The 20,524-nt window shown below is 45.1% G+C and overlaps 1 protein-coding gene across 1 annotated transcript in view; it reads left to right on the top strand.

The window, feature by feature from the left end:
• PIGN (phosphatidylinositol glycan anchor biosynthesis class N) overlaps window positions 1-20,524 on the top strand; it is a 189,698-nt gene that overhangs the window by 87,335 nt on the left and 81,839 nt on the right. The window contains exon 14 of the mRNA XM_075062010.1: window positions 3,785-3,961. Within this exon, the coding sequence (XP_074918111.1) occupies window positions 3,785-3,961 (177 nt within the window). The remainder of the gene's footprint in view (window positions 1-3,784; window positions 3,962-20,524) is intronic.

Genomic DNA, 20,524 nt, shown 5'->3' with positions numbered 1-20,524 from the left:
GCTTCTTACATGGCTGGATCGCATAGGTATAGGAGTAGGCATATGCCTTGGTATCTTTCTCCCTGGCACCCAGGCCTTTTTCCATATAATGTTCCAAAATGGCCTTATTGGCACACCTGGGGTCTTCACCGCACAAGGCATCATAGTTCTGCACTACCTTCTAGGGTACAAACATCATCCCCTGCTATGTCGTCTTCATCCCCAGCAGAGGAATTGCTCCTGTTTTACCTGGATAACTACAGAAGCTTCCAAGATCAGCTCAAACATATAGCCAGTTCTCTTGAGATACCAGGCACAAGGGGAGGAGGTACAAAAGACCTTACATAAGCTCTTGAATGTTCTTCATGGCTCTGTGCCTGAGCTTTTGGCACTTCCCATCAATAAAGCCCTTTTACAGCTGGCAAAGCATATCTGGCAAACGCCAGTGACTGTAACTCTGATCTCTCTAACAGCTGATAAGAGGTACTAGGTGCTGTCAGCCAGGGAAGAGTATCTACACTTACCCAGTATCTGGCTAGCTAGTGGTTGTGGCAGGTTACGAAAAGAGCAGACAATAACAATCAAGGATGATTCTGGGAGATAAAGAACCTAAGCAGCTTGATTTGTTCATTCATAAATTATTTGTCTGCAGCCTGCAATTCTCAATTGCTGATTATGAGGTGGTGCTGGCATGATATGACTTCCTAAATTGCAATGAATTGTGTAAGCTAGAAAACTTATCTCTCTTACCAACAGAAATTGGTCCAGTAAAATATATTACCTCACCCACCTTGTCTCTGTAATATCCTGGGACCTACAACAACACTGCATACAAAAAATTCAGAATTTATTGACAAACTTCTTGAAAGAACAGGGAGCAGTTTAAATCTTTGATCTCTGAGGCATTCTTTGATTGCAAGGATGTCCTCTCAGGCAACTCTGAATGCTACTGATACTGCCTCTTGATCCATGGTGATAGCTGTTGTTATCCTGGGTCCCAAATTCTGGCATCTTGAGAGAGATGCATTGATCTTGGAAGATCTTCACTTTAAGGGCCTGGGTCTTTTTAGTACAAAAACCTGATAAGGCTCTTCTCTTACTGAAGGACTCCTGGGCCACACTCTCCTCTCTCTTGGAGTTTATATACTGGCTTCTGAAGGAAAACAGGGAAGACCAGGCACTTATGCTAGACAGAGACCATCATTTGATACCTTTTTCCAGAAAAGAGCATTTGCACCTACAAGAAATAGTTTTTTAAAAAAGACCTTCCTTCTCTGCTATGGCTTCGTCCCATTCTGTGTCTGTGTCAAAATAATCACTTTGACAGATTGGTAAGGTGTCTTTCTACTGTCAGTCTACTGGATCTACACCCTTCTTTGCTCGCACTTAGGAAACATCTACAATTTTTCAAGGAGTCATAGAACCTGATAACCTTGGGCTGCTGGGTTCTTGAAATAGCCTCAGTCAGATATTCACTACAGATGCATACTATACCTATCCCTACCTCCTCCTCCTTCCCTTTTAAGGGGCTGTGCTCATGAGACACTGTTACATCTGGAAGGGGAGTCCTTTTGTCTCTGAGTATAGAAGGGGTTTAGCTAAAATTCAAGGGGAAGCGTTTTTATTCTAATTGCTTCCTAATACTGAAGAAAAAGTCAGGATGGCAACTAGTTTGGCCTTTGAGAGGGGACCATTACCTTCAACTGACAATTCAAATTCAGAATGAAAATCATAGCCTGTCCAATTCCATCACTAGATTCACTAGACTGGTTTGGGGTTCTTGATCTGCAAGATGCCTACTTCCAAACTCCATACTTCCTGCATCCCCTTATAAGTATTCAAGAATTCAGATGGGACAGAACTATTATCAGTACAGAGTATTGCCGTGTGGTCTTTCTGCAGTGCCAGTGGTGTTTACCAAGGATCTAGCAGTTATCACTATTAGACTCCACAATAGCCCCAGCTTATCTGTCCCAAGACAGATCTGAAGCCACGTCCAACCACATCATTTATTTTCAAAAGCATCCTCATACTACTGTAAGGAATTGGGTAAGACTTGGGCACATGGCCGCTTGCACATTCATCACACAGTGTGCTATACTATTGGCTGGATAAAGCTGATGTATATGTCAAGCAAACACTACATGGACATGACTCTACTAATCCCTCACAACATTCTACATTAATAAACAGATAGTAAGATCCTAACCAGGTGTGCAGGGGAGTACCTTTTTTCTTTGCCTCTCTCAACCAAGATTTTTGTGATGAGTATGTCCCTTCTGGGTTGAGAGCACGTCTGGGCCATCATCAGGCACAGGGTCTAATGAACTCAAGAGAAGTCTCATTGTCGTCATGGTAAATCTCAAAGGGACTCAAATCTCTTCTACTGGATTTAATAGATAGTGGGAATGTCTTACATTCAAATCCAATCTCCCTCTACCTCACCACTTGGCTATTGGCTCGATGTCAGAGAGATCATGTTCCTCAGATGTCCAGACCACCTTGATCCAAAATAGAAAAGATTCCACCACATTAAGATATGTTGCTAAATAGAAGAGATTCAGGTTATGGTGTGAATAATGATATTTACAATCCGTTAACTCCTGCATCCCTGCTGTCTTGGACTATTAGCTATGAATTCTTCAGAAAAAACTTTGACTATATTTGGCAGTCATTTCTGCATATGACCACAACCTCCAGAGCCATATTGTGTTTTCCTATACCACTATAGTTAAGTTTCTTCAGGGCTTTATTCATGTTTTTCCACTGGTAAGGGAACTTCCTCCATGGGACCATAATGTGTTCTGGAAGGCTTAATGAGCCCTCCGTTTGAACCACAGGCAAGCTGTTCCCTGTTATTTATATATGAAAAAGTCCTTTTTAGTAGCAGTCACATCCACTAAAAGAATTGGTGAAATGCAAACTCAGATGGCAGGCCCTTCTAGTATAATATTTCATAAGAATAAGGTATCATTCACACACCATCCCAAGTTCTTACCCAAGGTAGTGTGGAGGTAGAGACATGGATTTCCGTTTGAACCAAATGATTCATTTACCAGTATTTTTCCATTAGCTACATTCTAAATAAGGGGAAGAAACTAGGCTTCAAACTTCAGATATTTGCAGAGCCTTGCCTTTTTATTTACAAAGGACCAAATCCCTCAGTGTCTCCTCAAAGTTATTTGTAGCATTTGCTGACAGAATGAAAGGTAGAGCGGTATCAGCCCAGAAACTATCCAGCTGGATATTGGGATGTATTAGGGTCTGTTATGAGCTACTTAGGTTAGATCCTTCCTCTCAGATTAGGACTCACTCCATTATGCAGCTTCCTTGCAAAGCATTTCCATTTCAGAGTGGAGCATTTGTGGACAAGCACTTGAGGAAAGGAAACTTACTTAACTTACAGTAGCTGGAGTTCAAGGTGTGTTGTCCGTATATATTCCATGTCTTGCCCCTGCCCCCTCCCCCCCCATTACAGAATTCTGAAACATCTGGGTTCTGTGGTGATGAAGGGACAGAATGGCAGTTGGGTCCACACTGTCCTTTATGCCATCAGTATGGGAGCAGAACACTTAGGGCTCATGCCCAATGGATACTGATGGCCAAAAGACTCCAATGTCTAGTGTATGGGGTGCATGTGCAGCAAGATTAGAATATATGGACAACATATCTCAAAGAATTCTAGTTACTGTAAGATAAGAAACTTTTTTTTGCTATATGTTTTCTTGTTAAGTTTATTTTATGAGTATGTTCTACATGATTATGTTGTAAATTGTTATGATATCTGTTCTGTTTTTCTCTAAAGGTATCTCTTTGCAAAACCCTGATTAGCCTTGCTTTGGAAGGATTGTCATATTACCATACTTACGACAGATTGTTCTTGGGCATAAGTGTTGTCATGGGTTTTGTGGGCTGGACATCTTATGTGATTTTGCTGATTGTCAAGACACATACTGGTCTGACTAGAAGTACCCACGATAAGGTAGGTTGAAATATGCAGAGATGTTGCTGCCCAGTTAATTAGCAGTTTATACATACATAATATTATTTGTACAAAAACAGTAGGTCAATTAATACCCCCACAAGCAAAGCTGGAGTAAAAGATCCTTGCCAGCAGAAACTACTTGTAGTTTGAGGGAAATCTCCCTCACCAACCTGCAGGTATGGTTCAGGACATCTGAAAAGATGGGCCATTGTGTAATGTATGAGGAGGACAACTGGATAGATTCCGTTGCTTCTAGTTGCAGTAGGTTTGTAGTTCACAGCAACTGTGGTATACCTTGATTCATTAAAGTCAAGAAATACAAACCATATATCCATATTTAACCAGGTCAGTCTGCACGTAAGTGGAGACTCCGTTAGCCTTTTCATGACACTGCTCTTTTCCCTCCTCTTTACCAGATTTCTTTTGTTCTTTTTTATTTTTAATTTATTGAGATGAATTTTGATCAGAGGTTCTCTGACTGTGTTTTCAATATTTCTTACTGCTTGTCATTCATGACCATGTGTTAGAAATGTAGTGTAGTTGTATTGAAGGAAAACTACTTGTATTTTGCTCAGTCACATTCTGAAATCACACTCAGATAGACACATTTCTTTCCATGTACAGTATTGGGCAATGTTTTTGGAAATGAAGGCTTAAATTGGTGCTTGGGGGAATTTTCCCTAGTATTGGCCTTTCTTATTTAATGCTAGTGACAACCATTTTGCTGGTAATTCTGTATGAGGTAGGAGAATATAAACTAACTTCTCCCTTCTTTCATATTGGCTTAACATCAGAAGAACATAACAGTGTAAATACATATTTGCCCTTAATTCTAATTATTTAATATTAAAATATCTTATGATTGTTAATCCAGATTGACTAATAGGACTGTTTAGGTTAAACATCTCCTAAAACTGTGTGTGGATTTTTATGCTCCTCACGAAAATACTTCCCTTAAAACAATGTGTTATTTAATTTGGGAAGAATTCTAAGTTTATCAGTTTTTCCTATTTTTAAGCATCCACAGAAAATGTGAATCTCCTTTCATCTGCAATTTGGGACCAAGTTATGGAGCCAAAAGATATTGTCAAGATTCCTTCGCCACTCTGAACTCTAGGGTACAGATGTGGGGACCTGCATGAGAACCTCCTAAGCTTAACTACCAGCTTAGATCTGGTTTTGCTGCCACCACTCAAATTATGAGTTATTTGGGAAACTCTGTCTACCTCCCCCCACAGAATATCTCCCTCCCAAGTACTATAACCCTTCCCTGGGTAGCCTTGAGAAACTTCTCCACCAATTCCTGGTGAGCACTGATCCAAACCCTTGGATATTAAAACAAGGGAAATTAACCATACCCCCTCTTTTCCCCCCACCAATTCCTGGTGAGTTCAGATCCAACCCCCTTGGACCTTAAAACAAGGAAAAATCAAACAGGTTCTTAAAAAGAAGGCTTTTAATTAAGGAAAGAAAGGTAAAAATCATCTCTGTGAAATCAGGATGGAAAATAACTTTACATGGTAATCAGATTCAAAGAGCCCAGAGGAACCCCTTCTAGCCTTAGGTTCAAAGTTACAGCAAACAGAGGTAAACCCTTTAGCAAAAGGAACATTTACAAGTTGAGAAAACAAAGATAAAACTAATATTTCTTGCTTGGCTGTTACTTACAAGTTTGAAATATGAGCGACTTGTTTAGAAAGATTTGGAGAGCATGGATTGATATTTGTTCCCTCTTAGCCCCAAGAGCGAACAACCCCAAAACAAAGAGCACACAAACAAAAGCCTCCCCTCCTCCCCCCCAAGATTTGAAAATATCTTGTCCCCTTATCGATCCTTTGGATCAGGTGTCAGTTAGGTTACCTGAGCTTCTTAACCCTTTACAGGTAAAAGGATTTTGGTATCTCTGGCCAGGAGGGATTTTATAGTATTGTACACAGGAGGGCTGTTACCCTTCCGTTTATAGTTATGACAGATATATATTAACATTTTTGATAGAATGAGTTGCATTAGGTCAGTTTTCAATTTGACGTATCTTATCCTAACTTAATATGACATAACATACTAGAAATTTTATTTTAAAAGTCATTTAGATTTGATACTTCCCGTCTGTTTAGATCAGGGGTAGGCAAACTTTTTAGCCCGAGAGCCACATTAGGGTTGCGAAATGGTATGGAGGGCCGGGTAGGGAAGGCTGTGCCTCCCCAAACAGTGTGCCTCCTTTCACTTCCCGCTCCCTGACTGCCCCCCTCAGAATCCCTGACCCATCCAATCCCCCCTGCCCCTTGTCCCTTGACCGCTCCCTCCCGGGACCCCCTGCCCCTAACTGCCCCCCTGGGACCTCAGCCCCTATCCACCCCCCTTCCCAAGCCCCTTTCAGAATGTGGCACTGTGAACATGGGCAGAGGACAGCTGCGCAGCCAGAGAGAACTGGCGGTACCCCTTCAAAATGCTGCCCTGTTGTTGGGGGGCCAGGCCAGGGTATCCTGTGTTCACTTGTAAATCTGCACCAGAGCCGCACTGCCCAGCTGGAGCCAGCCATGCCAGCAGTACGGTGAGCTGAGGCTCCAGAGGGGCAGGGGGCCGGGAGCTCAGGGGCAGGGCAGGAGAGCCTCACAGGCCAGATGTGGCCTATGGGCCATAGTTTGACCACCTCTGGTTTAGATAGAAACAGTTTTATGTCAATTACAGGGGAAGGAAGAGGAGTGAATGCTTTACACTAGCTACCTGGGCTGCTCTCCCCTACATGTTTAATACATTTGCATATCCCACTATATATTTTTATACATGCATCTGACGAAGTGGGTATTCACCCACGAAAGCTCATGCTCCAATATGTCTGTTAGTCTATAAGATGCCACAGGACTCTTTGCTGCTTTTATATATTTTCACTCCTTCAAAGAAGTTGACACAACTTATAGAAGAAAAACAATAGATAGGGTTGTTGGGTTTTTTTAGGCTTTGTCAGCATATAATGTACCAAAGACTGCCCTTGGATCCTAAGGCTTTTGCATGTTATGTCAAGCTGTAATGGGCTTCAGAACAAAAATGTTTAATAAAACTTTAACCTTTCAAATATCAGAATGTTCCCAGATTACAGTGAGTGGTTCCTGAATCAATGTAAATAAAAGCTGTGACAAGAAAGGAAAATGCTTATTTAATGTTCCTCTTTGTAGACATAGAGGTGATGGATATGCACTAGTGCTATTTTAAATGTAGCCTACCAGTTTAGAAAATTTCATCCATTTCTAAATGTACATCAGAGTTTTATATTTTCTGAAATTCCTCTTTCGTATAGGCCCTTTATTCCGCAATAAACAAGCATGATAAAACTTCATTCTCTTACCTACTAAAAGGAATAATCTCTTTAGGTTATAAATTCTTTGGAGAAGCCCAGTTTTTTAAAATCATTAACAGGGCTAGCTGTGTCTAGAAGCGTTTAAACAATAGTTATCTATAGCCATCTCTTGTCTATAGTCTTATACTTAGATTGTAAGTTCTTCAGGGCAAGGCTCATCTTTTTTGTGATGAGTTTCTGCAGTTGCTAGCACAATGGGGCTGGGACTTCTAGGAGCTATCACAATACAAATAAAAATAACCACCTCCCTTGGTTTCTTGTATGAACATTATACTGGCACTAGAAAAGGTTCAGAAAAGGGCAACTAAAATGATTAGGGGTTTGGAGAGGGTCCCATATGAGGAAAGCTAAAAGAGGCTAGCACTCTTCAGCTTGGAAAAGAGGAGACTAAGGGGGGATATGATAGAGGTATATAAAATCATGAGTGATGTGGAGAAAGTCTTTAAAGCATTGGAACAAGAAGTGGGTAATATTTAGAGTTTGTTTTATGTCAGCTCATTAAAATCAAATAGCAATTGCTTAGCGATAGTTCCCTCACTCTACAACAATATGTCATGCACTGACTACACAAGTTTTACTGCTTGAAAGCTCATTTTTTCATATTAACCCACCATATGCAAAGAGAAATCCTGGGAGCTGTCTCTAGAAGCAAGAACAGAGCAAGACCATAGCAATTCATTAATAATAAAGTTTCACTAGAGAAATAAGATTAATGAGGCTCAAATGATCTAAACGGATAGATACTGCAGTGCAAGCTGAAATAAAGATTAAAAGGATAGCTTTTTACTTAATCTCATGTTGAGTTGAGATGGACTGGATATAATAGGCAAAAGAATACAAGCATTATAGTAGACATAAGGCCCCCGTCTAGAGCAGAAGAAACACAGGAAGTTCACTGGAGTAACAAAAAGTTCGGGGCGGCTCTATGTGATCAGGCATGGAGTTCTCTGATCCATTCTGCCCAACTCTGAAACAAAATGAACAGTGGGCTCACAATCTCTACTCCCAGTTCGCATCCTCTTTTGTATTGGACGCTAGCTGACGGAAAATTCTCAGGAAACTAGGTGGAGTCCGGCTCATTTGATAATCAATGCAGAGTTTTGCCATTGACTTTAATGGAGATCGTATTCATCTGACAGTTTTAGGCCATTAGGGCACACATGTTTGGGAAGTAAATGCAGTTCTTCAAGGCAAAAGGTTCCTGCTAATATCGATTATTTATTAATAGCATAGAGCTAAGAGGGCCCGCAATGGGAATTCAGGCCAATTACGTGGGGCACATTTAACGTAGAAAAAGAACAATGCTCAGCGATAGGCTTTGCCATTTAAAGATGTGTTTTGAGCAGTTGTTCCAACTTGGAACTCCGCATTATAGGAAGCCTTTGTGGCCGGGCCGTTGTTTCACTGCGTGCTCCGCCGAGGTCTGGGGCTTACATCGCGGGCTCCCATGGCATGTGGTTCATCCGATCCAGGCCAATAGGAGCTACTGGAAGGCGGCAGTACGTCCCTCGGCCGGGCTGTTCAGCAGTCCCATTGCCTGGGGCATCTAACCATGCCAGGTGGGTAGCCGCGTCACTGGACCTGTGATTTGCAGTCGTAAACAAGCCGGACCTGGCCCGCCAGGCTTTCCCTAAACAAGCATTGTCCCAAGTTTGGGAAACCTGGCTATCGCGCATCCGTCACACCAATAGAAGTAAGACGGACGCTGTTTTTTTTTGTCTGTGCTCCCTAGCCAGACAGTAAATAATGCATGTGTTGCAAGGTCAGGGAAATGTCCACCGACACATTTATTGGAAGTTCTACTAAAGAAGAAATGTTTTAAATACAAATTCTTCAAAGCGATTCAGTATCAACATATATTTACTAATTATTCTCATGAGTAAGAAATGGCTCGGACGTCTGTGATAAATTGCTTCCATTTTGGGGGTATATGGTAGTGAGTGGCCAGTGATTTATATTAAGATCCTAAATAGTACATTATTTTCCTTCAGCTCCCAACTCTCCCCAAAAAAGCACATTATTTTAAAGGACCTTTTGGTATTTTGCTATAGGTTGCGTCAGATAGTGAACGAATCAACAGTTTAAGAAAAGCAAGATCTTATATTCCATCAGGAAAAATACCAGAGAAGGCGGTAAGTGAATCCGCCATAGGTCATGACAATCTTGAAAACTTACATAGAATCTTGGACTCATCGCTTTTTTCTATTTCTATCTAAGTAACGCCTGATTTTTTAGTCGCTTTACTGCTCCGTTCTTACTAACATAATTAATCCTATGTAAGTCGCCATGCACTCAGATTCTTCATTTAATAAGAAACCAGATTTTGATTGTATATAAATGACAGGTTGTTTGTTGAATTTTTCAAAATTGTTGCTGTCGTGTGCGATGTTCCTGCACAAACTTAAACCCATTTATTCTGTTGTACTCTCTAGCAGTGCGTTACATGTGGATGAATTGGCTCAGTGTTTATGGAAGGGGTGGATATATGACTCTAGAATATAAAAACTACCTACACCTCTAATCAAGAATTCAACCACCTGTGAGATATAACCTTACAGCACTTGTTGGAGATACAGTAGTCAAATTCACTGTCAGATGGGTACTTACAGTCTAAGTAAAGGATTTTCTCAAGGTCACAACACCTGAACCAGCGGCGAGATACTAGAAAGAATAGAGGAGCATGTTTGTGTGATGCAAAATCCCGTTTGTTTGTTTTTTCCTCACTCGATACAACGTTCTTATTAACGTCTCATAGTCGTAAGATTAACTGATATAGGAGACTAGATTAGAAGTCACAGCCTCAACCCACCGAGTGCTATTTTATGTTTATATTATGCTTCTGTGTGCACACCTTCAAGTATCGGCCTTTGACCAACAGTGGTCCACTGGGAGCGCATATTCCTAGGTATCCCATCTTCCTGTAATCAAGGGCATAAATGCAGTCTGGGGTTTAACTCACCTTCAGTTCCTTCTTGACCTAGCTGAGTTAAGAGCTCCCAGTGTCTGTTCTCGCAATTTTTTTCCAGTCCTTTGTAAACATTTATATTATATAGATGTACTAGGACTGGTTTAATGTAGGGAATTTTGTCATGCGGAGAATTTTAGGTGTTACCACTAGTTTTTTATTTTTACTTTGGATATGGGATTCTTCCTGTTTCGGGCTCCGTATGATGTCTTAGAGCGATTTGCCCTCGGAAGGCAATCGTGAATGGCACAGTACCGTTGCTGTTTTTTGTTCTCGGGAAGTGGACACTCCAACAAATGCTGCTGTCGCAGGTCACTTTCTAAAAGGACTTTGAAGGTGAGATGAGGACAGGGCCTATCATTTATTGATTACTTAGGCAGCGACCTCATGAAACCAGGGTGAGGCAACCCTCTGGGACAAGTTCATTCGCCAAAGTGCCCTTTGAGTCTGTACACTAGCTCCCAGGTCCTCATCAAAGCCTGGCCTACGCTTCAGACTGCGTTAGGACTGAAAGTCTCGATTTTCAGAGAGAGGGAATATTGCTCCCAGGGAAATGAGGGGCACATCCTTTGAGATTCCCAGATGGTCAATACCCTCACTCCTCCCTACTGGAAGAAGATCTCCAACTTGGGATCCCATCACGTGGGAAAGGGTCCCGTACATATCCTGAGGGTCCTTTTTTTCTTAATGGTTGAAGAAAGTTGAGGGGTCTTACTGGCTGATCGGCATAAGGTGGATAGCGAGTGCATGCTTGGTATCTATTCTCCCTGGCACCCAGGCTCTTTCCATATAAGTTCCAAAATGGTTATTGGCCACCTCTGGGTCTTCACTGCACAAGCATCATAGTTCTGCACTACCTTCTAGGGTCAAAACATGCTCCCTGGCTATTCTGTCTCTTCACTCCCAGCAGAGGATTGCTCCTGTTTATACCTGAGTACTACAGAGACTCCAATGATGCTCAAAACTATGCAGTCTCTTGACGGAGTAACCAGGCACAGGTGGAGGAAGTACAAATACCTTAACATAAAGACCTGTGAATGTTCTTTGGTTGTGCCTTGCTGAGCTTTGCACTTCCATCAATAAAGCCACTTTTACAGCTGGCAAAGCAATCTCTGGCACAACGCCGTGCTGTAACTCGGGGATGCTCTCTAACACTGATAAAAGGACTAGTGCTGTCAGCCAGGAAGATACTCACCACTTGACCCAGTATCTGGCTAGCTAGTGTTGTGGCTCGGTTTCGAAAGCGACAGACATAACAACAAGGTGATCTCGGGAGATATAAGAACTAACACCTTGATTTGTCAGGATTCATATAATTTGCTGCAGCTGCTTAATTCTCATGCTGATTATGAGGTGGTGCTGGCATAAAAGATTGACTTCCCTATTGCAATGAATGTGTAACTAGAAAACTTCTCTCGCTGTACCCAACGAAATTGTCCATAAAAATATATACTCTACACTCTGCTCGTAATATGCGGGACCTAAAACACCTGCACAATACAAAAATCAGATTTATTTGACAAACTGCTTAAAGACAGGGAGCAGTTTAATGCTTATGTCTCTGAGTCATTCTCTTGATTGCAAGATGCTCTACTCGGCAACATCTGAAGTACTGATACGCGCTCTTGACAATGGTGATGAACTGTTGTCATCTTGGTCTCAAATCTTGGCATCTTGAGAGAGAGCTGCTCATATGTGACGAAGATCTTCACTTTCAAGGCCTGGTCGTTAGTACAAAAACCGATAAGGTCTTCTCTTATGAGGCTCCTGGCCACTCCTCTCTCTTGGAGTTTATATGACTGGCTTCGAAGGAAAACAGGGAAGGACCAGCCACTTATGCTAGAACAGAGATCCTTTGTACCTTTTTCAGAAAGAGCATTTGCACCCTAAGAAATAGTTTTTTACAAAACCTTACTCTCTGCATGTTTCGTCCATCGTGTGTCTATTCAAATAACACTTTGACAGATTGTAGAGTGTCTTTCTGTACTTCAGTCTACTGGATCTAACCTCTGTTGCTCGCACTTAGGAAACATCTTACAATTTTCAGGAGTATAGAACCTGATACCTTGGCTGGGTTCTGAAATAGCTCAAGTCAGATATTCACTACAATAAAATAGATGAATATCTCTATACCTATCCCTCCTCTCTCCTTCCCTTTTAAGTGGCTGTCTCACGAGACACTGTAATACCATCTGGAAGGGGAGTCCTTTGTCTCTGAGTATAGAGGGTTATTCTAAAATTCAAGGAACTCGTTTTATTCTAATGTCTCCTATAGACTGAAAAACAGTCAAGGATAGGCAACTAGTGGGCTTGACGAGGGGAACCATTCCTTCAAATGACATCATTCAGATGAAAATCATAGCCTGTCTCCATCTACTGATCACTGACTGTGGGTCTTGATCTCGCCAAGATGCCTCTACTTCAACTCCTACTTCCTGCTCAGCCCAAGATTCAAGAATTCAGAGGGAAGATATATATCAGAAGAGTATGCCGTGTGGCTTTCTGCATCCAGGTGGTGTTTACCAACGGATAGCGTTACCATATGTAGGACCTCACAATAGCCCCAGCTTATCTGTCCCAGACAGAATCTAGAAGGCCACGTCCACCACTCATTTTTTGCAAGCATCCCTCATATCTGCTAGGATTGGGTAGACTTGGAGCATGGCCCGTTGACATTCATCACATCAGTGTGCCTAAGTCTATGGCTGCAAAGTGATGTATTGTGCAGCAAACACTACTGGACATGACTCTATACTACCCTCCAAAACACATTCTATCATTACTATTAAACGATAGAAGACTCTTAACCAGTGTGCAGGGGAGTACCTTTTTTCTTGCCTTCTGCAACCAGATTTTTGTGATGGGATTATGTCCCTCTGGGTGGAAGAGCACGTCTGGCCATCATCAGCCGAGGTAATGGAACTCACAGAGAAGTCTCGCATTGCTCGTCATGGTAATCTCAAAGGGACTCAATCTCTTCTACTGGATTATAGATAGTGGAATGTTTACATTCAATCCAATCTCCCTCTACCTCACACTGGCTATTGGCTCGTGTCGAGAGATCTGTTCCTCAGATGTTCAGACCACCTTGAATCCAAAATAGATAAGATTCCACACTTAGTTATGTTGACTAATAGAGAGTATTCAGGTTTATGGTGTGTACTGATTATTTACATCGTTAACTTTTCCTGCTCCTGCTGTCTTGGTACTATTAGCTATGATCTTCAGAAAACTTTGACTATATTTGGCGTCATTCTGCATATGACACAACCTCCAGAGCATATTGTGTTTTCATTCACTTAGTTAGTTTTTTCGGCTTTATTCATGTGTTTTCCATGTAAAGGATCCTCTCTGGACCTAAGGTTGTTCATGGAAGGCTTAGGCCTCCGTTTGACCACGGCAGCTCGTTCCCTGTTATTTATATATGAAAGTCCTTTTTAGTAGTCGTCACATCCTAAAGATGGTGAATGCAAACTCAGAGCAGGCCCTCTTCTAATAATATTTCATAGCATAAGTATCAATTCCACACCTCCCACGTTCTATCCAGTAGTGTGGGGTAGCATGGATGTTCTGTTTGACATCAATGATTCAACGGTGGTGCAGGTATATAATGTGTGCGGCGTTAGAGACTAGTTCTATGATTATAAGGGAGAAATAGGCTTCAACTTCGTGGCATCTTAGCACTGGTGGGGGCTCTGGCGTTAGTTTAGTATGTCTCGACGATACTGGTGGGAGAGCACACGGCCTGTGCGCTCTGAGTCTTGCGCTCATCGCTCTTCCAGTGTGAGGCTTTGGTGAGATATGACAAGTGAGATAGCGTCGCTAGTGTCCGCAGTGATGTGTTCGGATATCAGCCGAGCAAGCGTGCGCGTAGCCGCCGCTGGAGCAGAGTGTGTGCAGGTCGCTGGCTGTAGGGGCTGTTGAGCGCTCTCTATATGAGGAATGCCAGGCTGCGTTAGACCTCGGATTCTCTCGTCTAAGGACTCAATCGCATTATGCAGCTTCTTGCATAGCTGGAGCAGTTGTATATTCGCTCCGTGTGTGAGCATTTGGGCGGCTTGGCGGTGACGAGGAACTTACGTTCAAGGGAGTGGCGCAGTAGCTAGTGAGTTCAATTGATTGTTGTCCGTATAATTTCCATGTCGGTTGCGGCGCTGCGTCGCCATGGCCCCCATGCACTTTCTGAGAATTGCTGAATGATCTGGGTTGTGAGCGCTCGCTCGACGCGGGACGAAGTGGGCGCAGTTGGGTTCTCGCACCTGTCTTGCTAGCATCCGCTGACATGTGAGCTAGACTGTCGTGCATCTCCCCAATGCGGAGAGAATGCCTGTTACTGCATCGAAGAGATCAGATGTGTCAGTGATTGTAGGGCGTGTGGCCATGCTGTCGCGAGCTCACTCTCTAGTCGCCTCGCAGAGTGTGTAAACAAGTTGGGCACAACAATTACTCTCGAAGCACATATCTAGTTACTGTACGATGATCGCGTAGACTCGTCGTGTTCTCTTCTGCTTTGTGTGAGGTTGTATGTGAGCGCTGTGTATATGTTAGGTGGTGATCTAGTCTAGCGAGGCATGACTGCTACCTGTTGTAATTGTTCTGAATCTGTTTGTTTTTCTCTAGTCTCTTTGCGGCCATCTATTAGCCTTGCTTTGGGAAAGGTGCTTAGTCCTCCCTCATCCATACTTACGCAGATTGAGTCTCACTGTGGGCGCTCAGTGTTGTCATGCGATCTTTTGGGCTGGAGTACTTCTGGTTGCCATTCTGCATGATGTTGATCGTGTACTATATTCAGGGACTCGGACTACGAAGTACCGATACGGCGTATAGAGTCTCGAAACAGGTTATGTTGCTGCGACTACGTGTGGTTGCAGTTACTCAGTTACCTCACCCTTACGCTCAAACTATCTCGCTCTTACCGACTCTAGCCTTCACTAATTCTGACGGCCTTTAGGGTATCCTCCTGGGTGTAATTTCCTAATGTCTCCAGGTGCTGGAGTCGTTAACATCTTAGCACTGTCCTGTCGCAGCTTCACGTAAACGTGACTTGCTAGTTATGGTTGGCCTATTCTCCCCCAGCTGCAGTATCGTGTGTCGCGGGGTTCTGTATCCAGACTTGGGGGATCTCTCCGCTCGTAAACAGGTGACGGAGTGAGTAGCAGCTTCCAGTGTGTACTATGTGTGTCTATGACTCTCAGTTTGCGCTCTCTGGCGCTGGACCGGGTTTCCACCCCCCTCCTCGCTCTCGTCGGTGTAGTGTAGTCTTCTATCGGAAGATGTGGATTATGTACATGATCTATGTACAGTGCCTCCTGCCCTGACGAGCTCTAACTCGGTGCTCGCATCTCTCCATATCACTTCATCTGTAGACTCTAGCTACGTCGGGAGCTCGGCTGAGCTTCGGCTCTGTCTTCAGCTAGGCTATCTCGCTCTGCCACTCTCTCGCTCTTCCTTTTGATTCTTTTTTATTTTACATTGTAATTGGGAATCTGTGCTAGCTCATGTGAGTCGTTCTCGTGGACGCTGTGTTTTCAGACTCCGCGTTCTCTGTCTCTGCTCTTGGCTTGATAACTTTTGTCTGTTAGAGCTGGAGTTGTAGTGTGGATTGATAGGGGGAAATACATGTGCTATTTTCGCTCTGGTGCAGATTGCCTGATCCACTCAGATAGAGCACATGTTCTCGAGTGTCGTGTTGTGAGAGTCATGGTTTCTTCGTGAAATGTAGCACCGGTCGTGTTTACACTTGGCTGCTCTTGGAGTGGAATTCTTTCCCTAAAGTATTGGGGCCTTGGCTTATTTAGATGCTATTGAAGACCATTTTTGCTGGTAATCGTGATAGAGGTAGCGGCGAAGTTAATATACTGGTCTGCCCTCTCTCCTTCTATTGGGTTAACATCAGAAGAACATAACAGTGTAATACATTTTGCTTAATCTCTATATTATTTATTAAAAGTATCTTATGATTTTTTCTCCAGCTTGACTATAGGACCTGGTCGTAGGTCTCAGCGATCTCCTAAAACTGTGTGTGCGTATCGGTTGTTTATGTCCTCCAGCGACCGGCAAACTAGATTCCACCTCTCCTCCCAGTGCATAAGCGCGTCAGAGGACGAATAGATGTTATAGTTCCATTTGGGTAAAGTCTCCGCGTTAATGGTCTAGTTCTTTCCCTACTATTTTGTAGCATCCCGCGAGGTTAGAGGTAGCCTTGGTGACGTTTGCGCTGGGTGCAGTGTTGCGAATAGTTCACTGCGCGAGGACCCAGCTATCTCGTGGACGCTCTGACTCTTCTCTCGAGTGTCTACGCGCTCTCGAACTCTCGCACGCGCGTAACGTGTATGGATGCGTGGACTGCATGATCACCTCTAAGCTTAGTACTCGCTGCTAGATCTGCTGTACTGGTGCTGCCTTACTCTGACTATCTATGCGTGATGATTCGATGCTCGTCTCCTCCCAGCTCATACCACTCGGTTCTCGTCTCGCTCCTCTCTGCCTCGTTCTTATACTTCTCGCTTCTCAATTATTCCTAACTCTCCGCTTCCTCCTCTGCTCTTCTGGGGTGCGCGCGCTTGATTAGAGCGGCTTCATGTGAGCTCTTAGTGTATCGCTGGGTGGCACTGACTCTCTAGTCTGCTTGGTATGGATGCGAGTAGACGTTCAATAAGAAGTCAGGGATGAAGCGGGAGCGAGGCACTCAGTTATCGATGATGTGATCCATACCCTCGTTGGTCCTCGCCCGCTCGGCTTGCTCGTCATGATTCAATCTCCTAAGCTTGCGCGCTTGCGTTGACGCGCCTATAGCTACTCGCTCTTAGAGCTGAGATAATCGCGTGGACATGAAGGTAAGGCTGGTTCCAAGAGCGTAGAAGGGCGGGTTCTATTCATTACTTACGATTGGCTCCGGGAAGTCCGGAAAGTGCTCAAAATGAAGTCTTCTTATCTTTCTTCGTGGCTTTGCAAAGTGGCATCCGAGTGGGTTCATGAAGCATTGCATGCAGATTCTCTCTCTGTCTGTAGCAATCTGCGTCTGCGATTTCCGGCGTTTGATTAGCCTATGCTAGGATCACCCCTCTATCAGCCTCTAGCGCGTGTATCCGCTGACTAGAGTTCGAGCCGTTCAGTACAAAGCCGGAGGATGACCCGTTTCGCTCCATATAGGCACATAGTGTGTTGACGATCACATTACTGTGTCTGAGCAAACTCCCTAATGAGACTAATATGTCGGCTGTGGTCTTCTGTGAGCCGATCGTTTGAGCTGTGTGCCTTGGGCTCAATTGTAAAGGCGTATTAGAGTTCACGCTACTGTATTAGCGCGGTATGGTTTGCGTGTTGTATTTCTCGTGGTTCCCTCCCCTTTTGTGCCGCAAGAGTAGACGGCTGCCCACTGACTTCCGACCAACCAGATGGGTGTCGAGGTGCGCAGCGCTAGCACCAAACAAGACTGCCCTGGGCTCATCAAGACCCCCGAAAGGAAAGTGTCCGCGCAATAGGATTTCATTTGGAAATCTGGCAGGGCCTCATGGGTACAGACCTAAGAACTCTCCTCTCGCTCGCGTGGTCCTATTGGGGAGCCGCCCTGCGAGGGATGTGCGCAGTATGGAATGAGTCATGCTACCATCATGCCGCAGCTCTGGGTGCATACTTATAGCCGCTTTAGCAGGGGTAAATAGGGAGCCTGCTCAGAATTGGCGGGCAGCAAGCCTCGTCATCCACTCGTGTCTGTCATGGGGCTGATGCGCGGAGAGTGACTTTAGCGGGGCTTAGATCTGTCACTTGGAGTCGCCGGTGAGTGTGCTGACACCTTGGACTATAGAGGGGCTTGAGTGATCATGATCGCCGACTTTTAGGCTGGTTAGGCGAGATCTGGACAGCACTCGCTGATCAAGTTGGGCGGAGCTTGTGGACAGGCATGGCTGACTAGACTGGTAGAGCGAACAGCGCGATGTACTGACTGATCTCTGTTAGGTGGAGGGCACTCGATGGTGGAAGGTAGGTAGGCAGGCAGTGGAGAATTAGCAGGTCAGTTTTGTGGAACTGTTGAAGGCCTTGTGACTCGGTGTATGACCTGCCACCTTGACCAGCCAGCATGCAAGTCTCGGCCTAATCAACCCCAGAGTGTCAATCTCGGAATTGCCTCTATGTCCTTAAGCCGTACAGATTCCAAGTTTGGTCGTGCTGATACTCATGCTCCCTTGGAGCCGTGGCCCGTCTCTTGTCCAAGCTATGTTTCTGAGGTTACGACGATCCAGACGCGTCACCAAGGGTAATACGTTGGGTAGTGTAGGCGCCAGAGACAAATGGTGAAGCCGTGCATCTAGTTTTCGTGGTTATCGGCGACCAATGGTATGGAGGGCGGGTGGAGCCCCTGTGGCCTCCCTCCGCGAACGGCTTGTACGCCTTTTGCCACTTTCTCTCCCGATCGTCCACTGCTCAGCGCTCGCTGCGCCCGCCCTCCTTCCCCATCAATCCCGACCCATCAATCTCCCCTCGCATCTCTTAGTCCCTTGATCGTGAAACTTCGCTCTCCTCTCCTCTCCGTCAAGACCCCCTGCCTAACTGCCCCCCCTGGACCGTCCACGTCCCTCCAGTGCACTCCGCCCCTCCCCCCTGAGATTCCCTGCCCATTTTACGCGCAGCTGCCTCACATAGCACGCACTGTCGCACATGGTTGCCGCGCAGCATGCGTCTGCTCCCCCCCCTCTGCGCTCTCGCCATGAGAGCAGCATGTGAAAGCGCTCGGGGCGGGGGGGGGGGTCTGCCCTTGAAAAAATGTCGTCCTGTCTGCGTAGTAGTGGGGGCATGGCCAGGGAATCAGCTGTGACTATTCTACTGCCTGATATCAATCATGCCACCGCTCCATGCTCTCGCGCGACTTGCCCCGCTAGAGCCACGCCATCGTCCGGCCGATCCTCGTGTGATGTAGCTGTGTGCTTGCACGCAGTGGGCAGATTCTTCCACCTGAGCCTGGGCGGTGGCGAACACTGACGAAGCACCTCTAGAGGGCTCCCAGAGGCTGGAGCTTGAAGTAGTCTCACACGCGCACCCGTATTGGTGGCCTTATCGAGGCCCGATGGGAGTTTGCAGATCCCTTCTGATTATGAGCTACAGAGGGAAGTGAGACACAGCTTTCAGGCATGTATGTCACACTTCCTCACGGTGAAGGAAGCACGCGATGCGGCTGGACCTCGCGTTTCCTCTAGTCGCTACATGTCCTTGTCACTGGCCACACGGTCCTCACGCATGGACTGATGTTTAACATTGTGCCGGAATCCCGTACAGATAGTACTATTATTCTTATACCAATGAGTCCTGCCGCAAGTGGCTACAGTATCTCACCCACGCAAGCTCCATGCCTTGCCATCATCATACGGCCGCCTCATCGTCTACTGTGGCCAACTCGGTTAGACGATGCCTCATGACTATCTCTGCTGCTCTGTCTCGCTATATATATCACTCACTTCATTCAAGAGGTCTCCAACTAGCATAATTATAGCAAGCAAAAACCAATGTATGCAACTCAGGGAGGACCCGAGGTGTGGTGGTGCGTGATTCATAGTCTTAATGAGGGCTATCAATGTTTACGCAGGAGTAACCCTGCTTGGCGCAAAAGACGGTGCCTTGATGCCTAAGGGCGTTGTGCATAGTGGTCTCCTCCCGAGAGCCTGTCTTATCGGGTCTCTCCAGAACTAAGCCGAACTTCATCGAATTGTAAGTACAAAACTAGTCGTGGAGACCCCTTTCACATATCGGAACTCAGTGTCTGTCACGGCCCTGACTTCTACTCGTGTGTCCTGCAATTCGCGTGACTTATGCGTGTAATAACAAGCTCTCGCCTAACCACTAGTCGGCTGGGAGATCGGCCCCGAATGAGGTGGATGAGCAGCAGAAAGCGAAATGTGCCTATTGTAGCTTTATTAATGACTCTCTCGCCCTTCGTGTAGCCTCCGCCACCACTCGCAGGTGTCCCATGGATACGTGCGACTCCGCTCTGCCGCTCTCTTCTCCCGCGCTACCGCGCTGCCCCTGCTCGAGCCCTTTCACCCAGGCTTGTCGCCCTTCCTATCTGCATACCTCTTTAAATGTACATCGAGCTTTCTACCAGCACTATCTTTGCTGACCATTCCTCCTACTGTAGCGCCTACGTAGGCCGCTTCTCCTTCCGGACGCAGACTCCCACACGCATGGATCTGAGCTCTCCTTCTACCACATTACCTTAACTAAGACAGCCCAGAATCTCTTACTGAGG

The sequence above is a fragment of the Chelonoidis abingdonii genome, chromosome 2, assembly GCF_003597395.2.
Source record: "Chelonoidis abingdonii isolate Lonesome George chromosome 2, CheloAbing_2.0, whole genome shotgun sequence".
Lineage (NCBI taxonomy): Eukaryota > Metazoa > Chordata > Testudines > Testudinidae > Chelonoidis > Chelonoidis abingdonii.
This window is presented reverse-complemented; position numbering and strand designations above follow the sequence as displayed.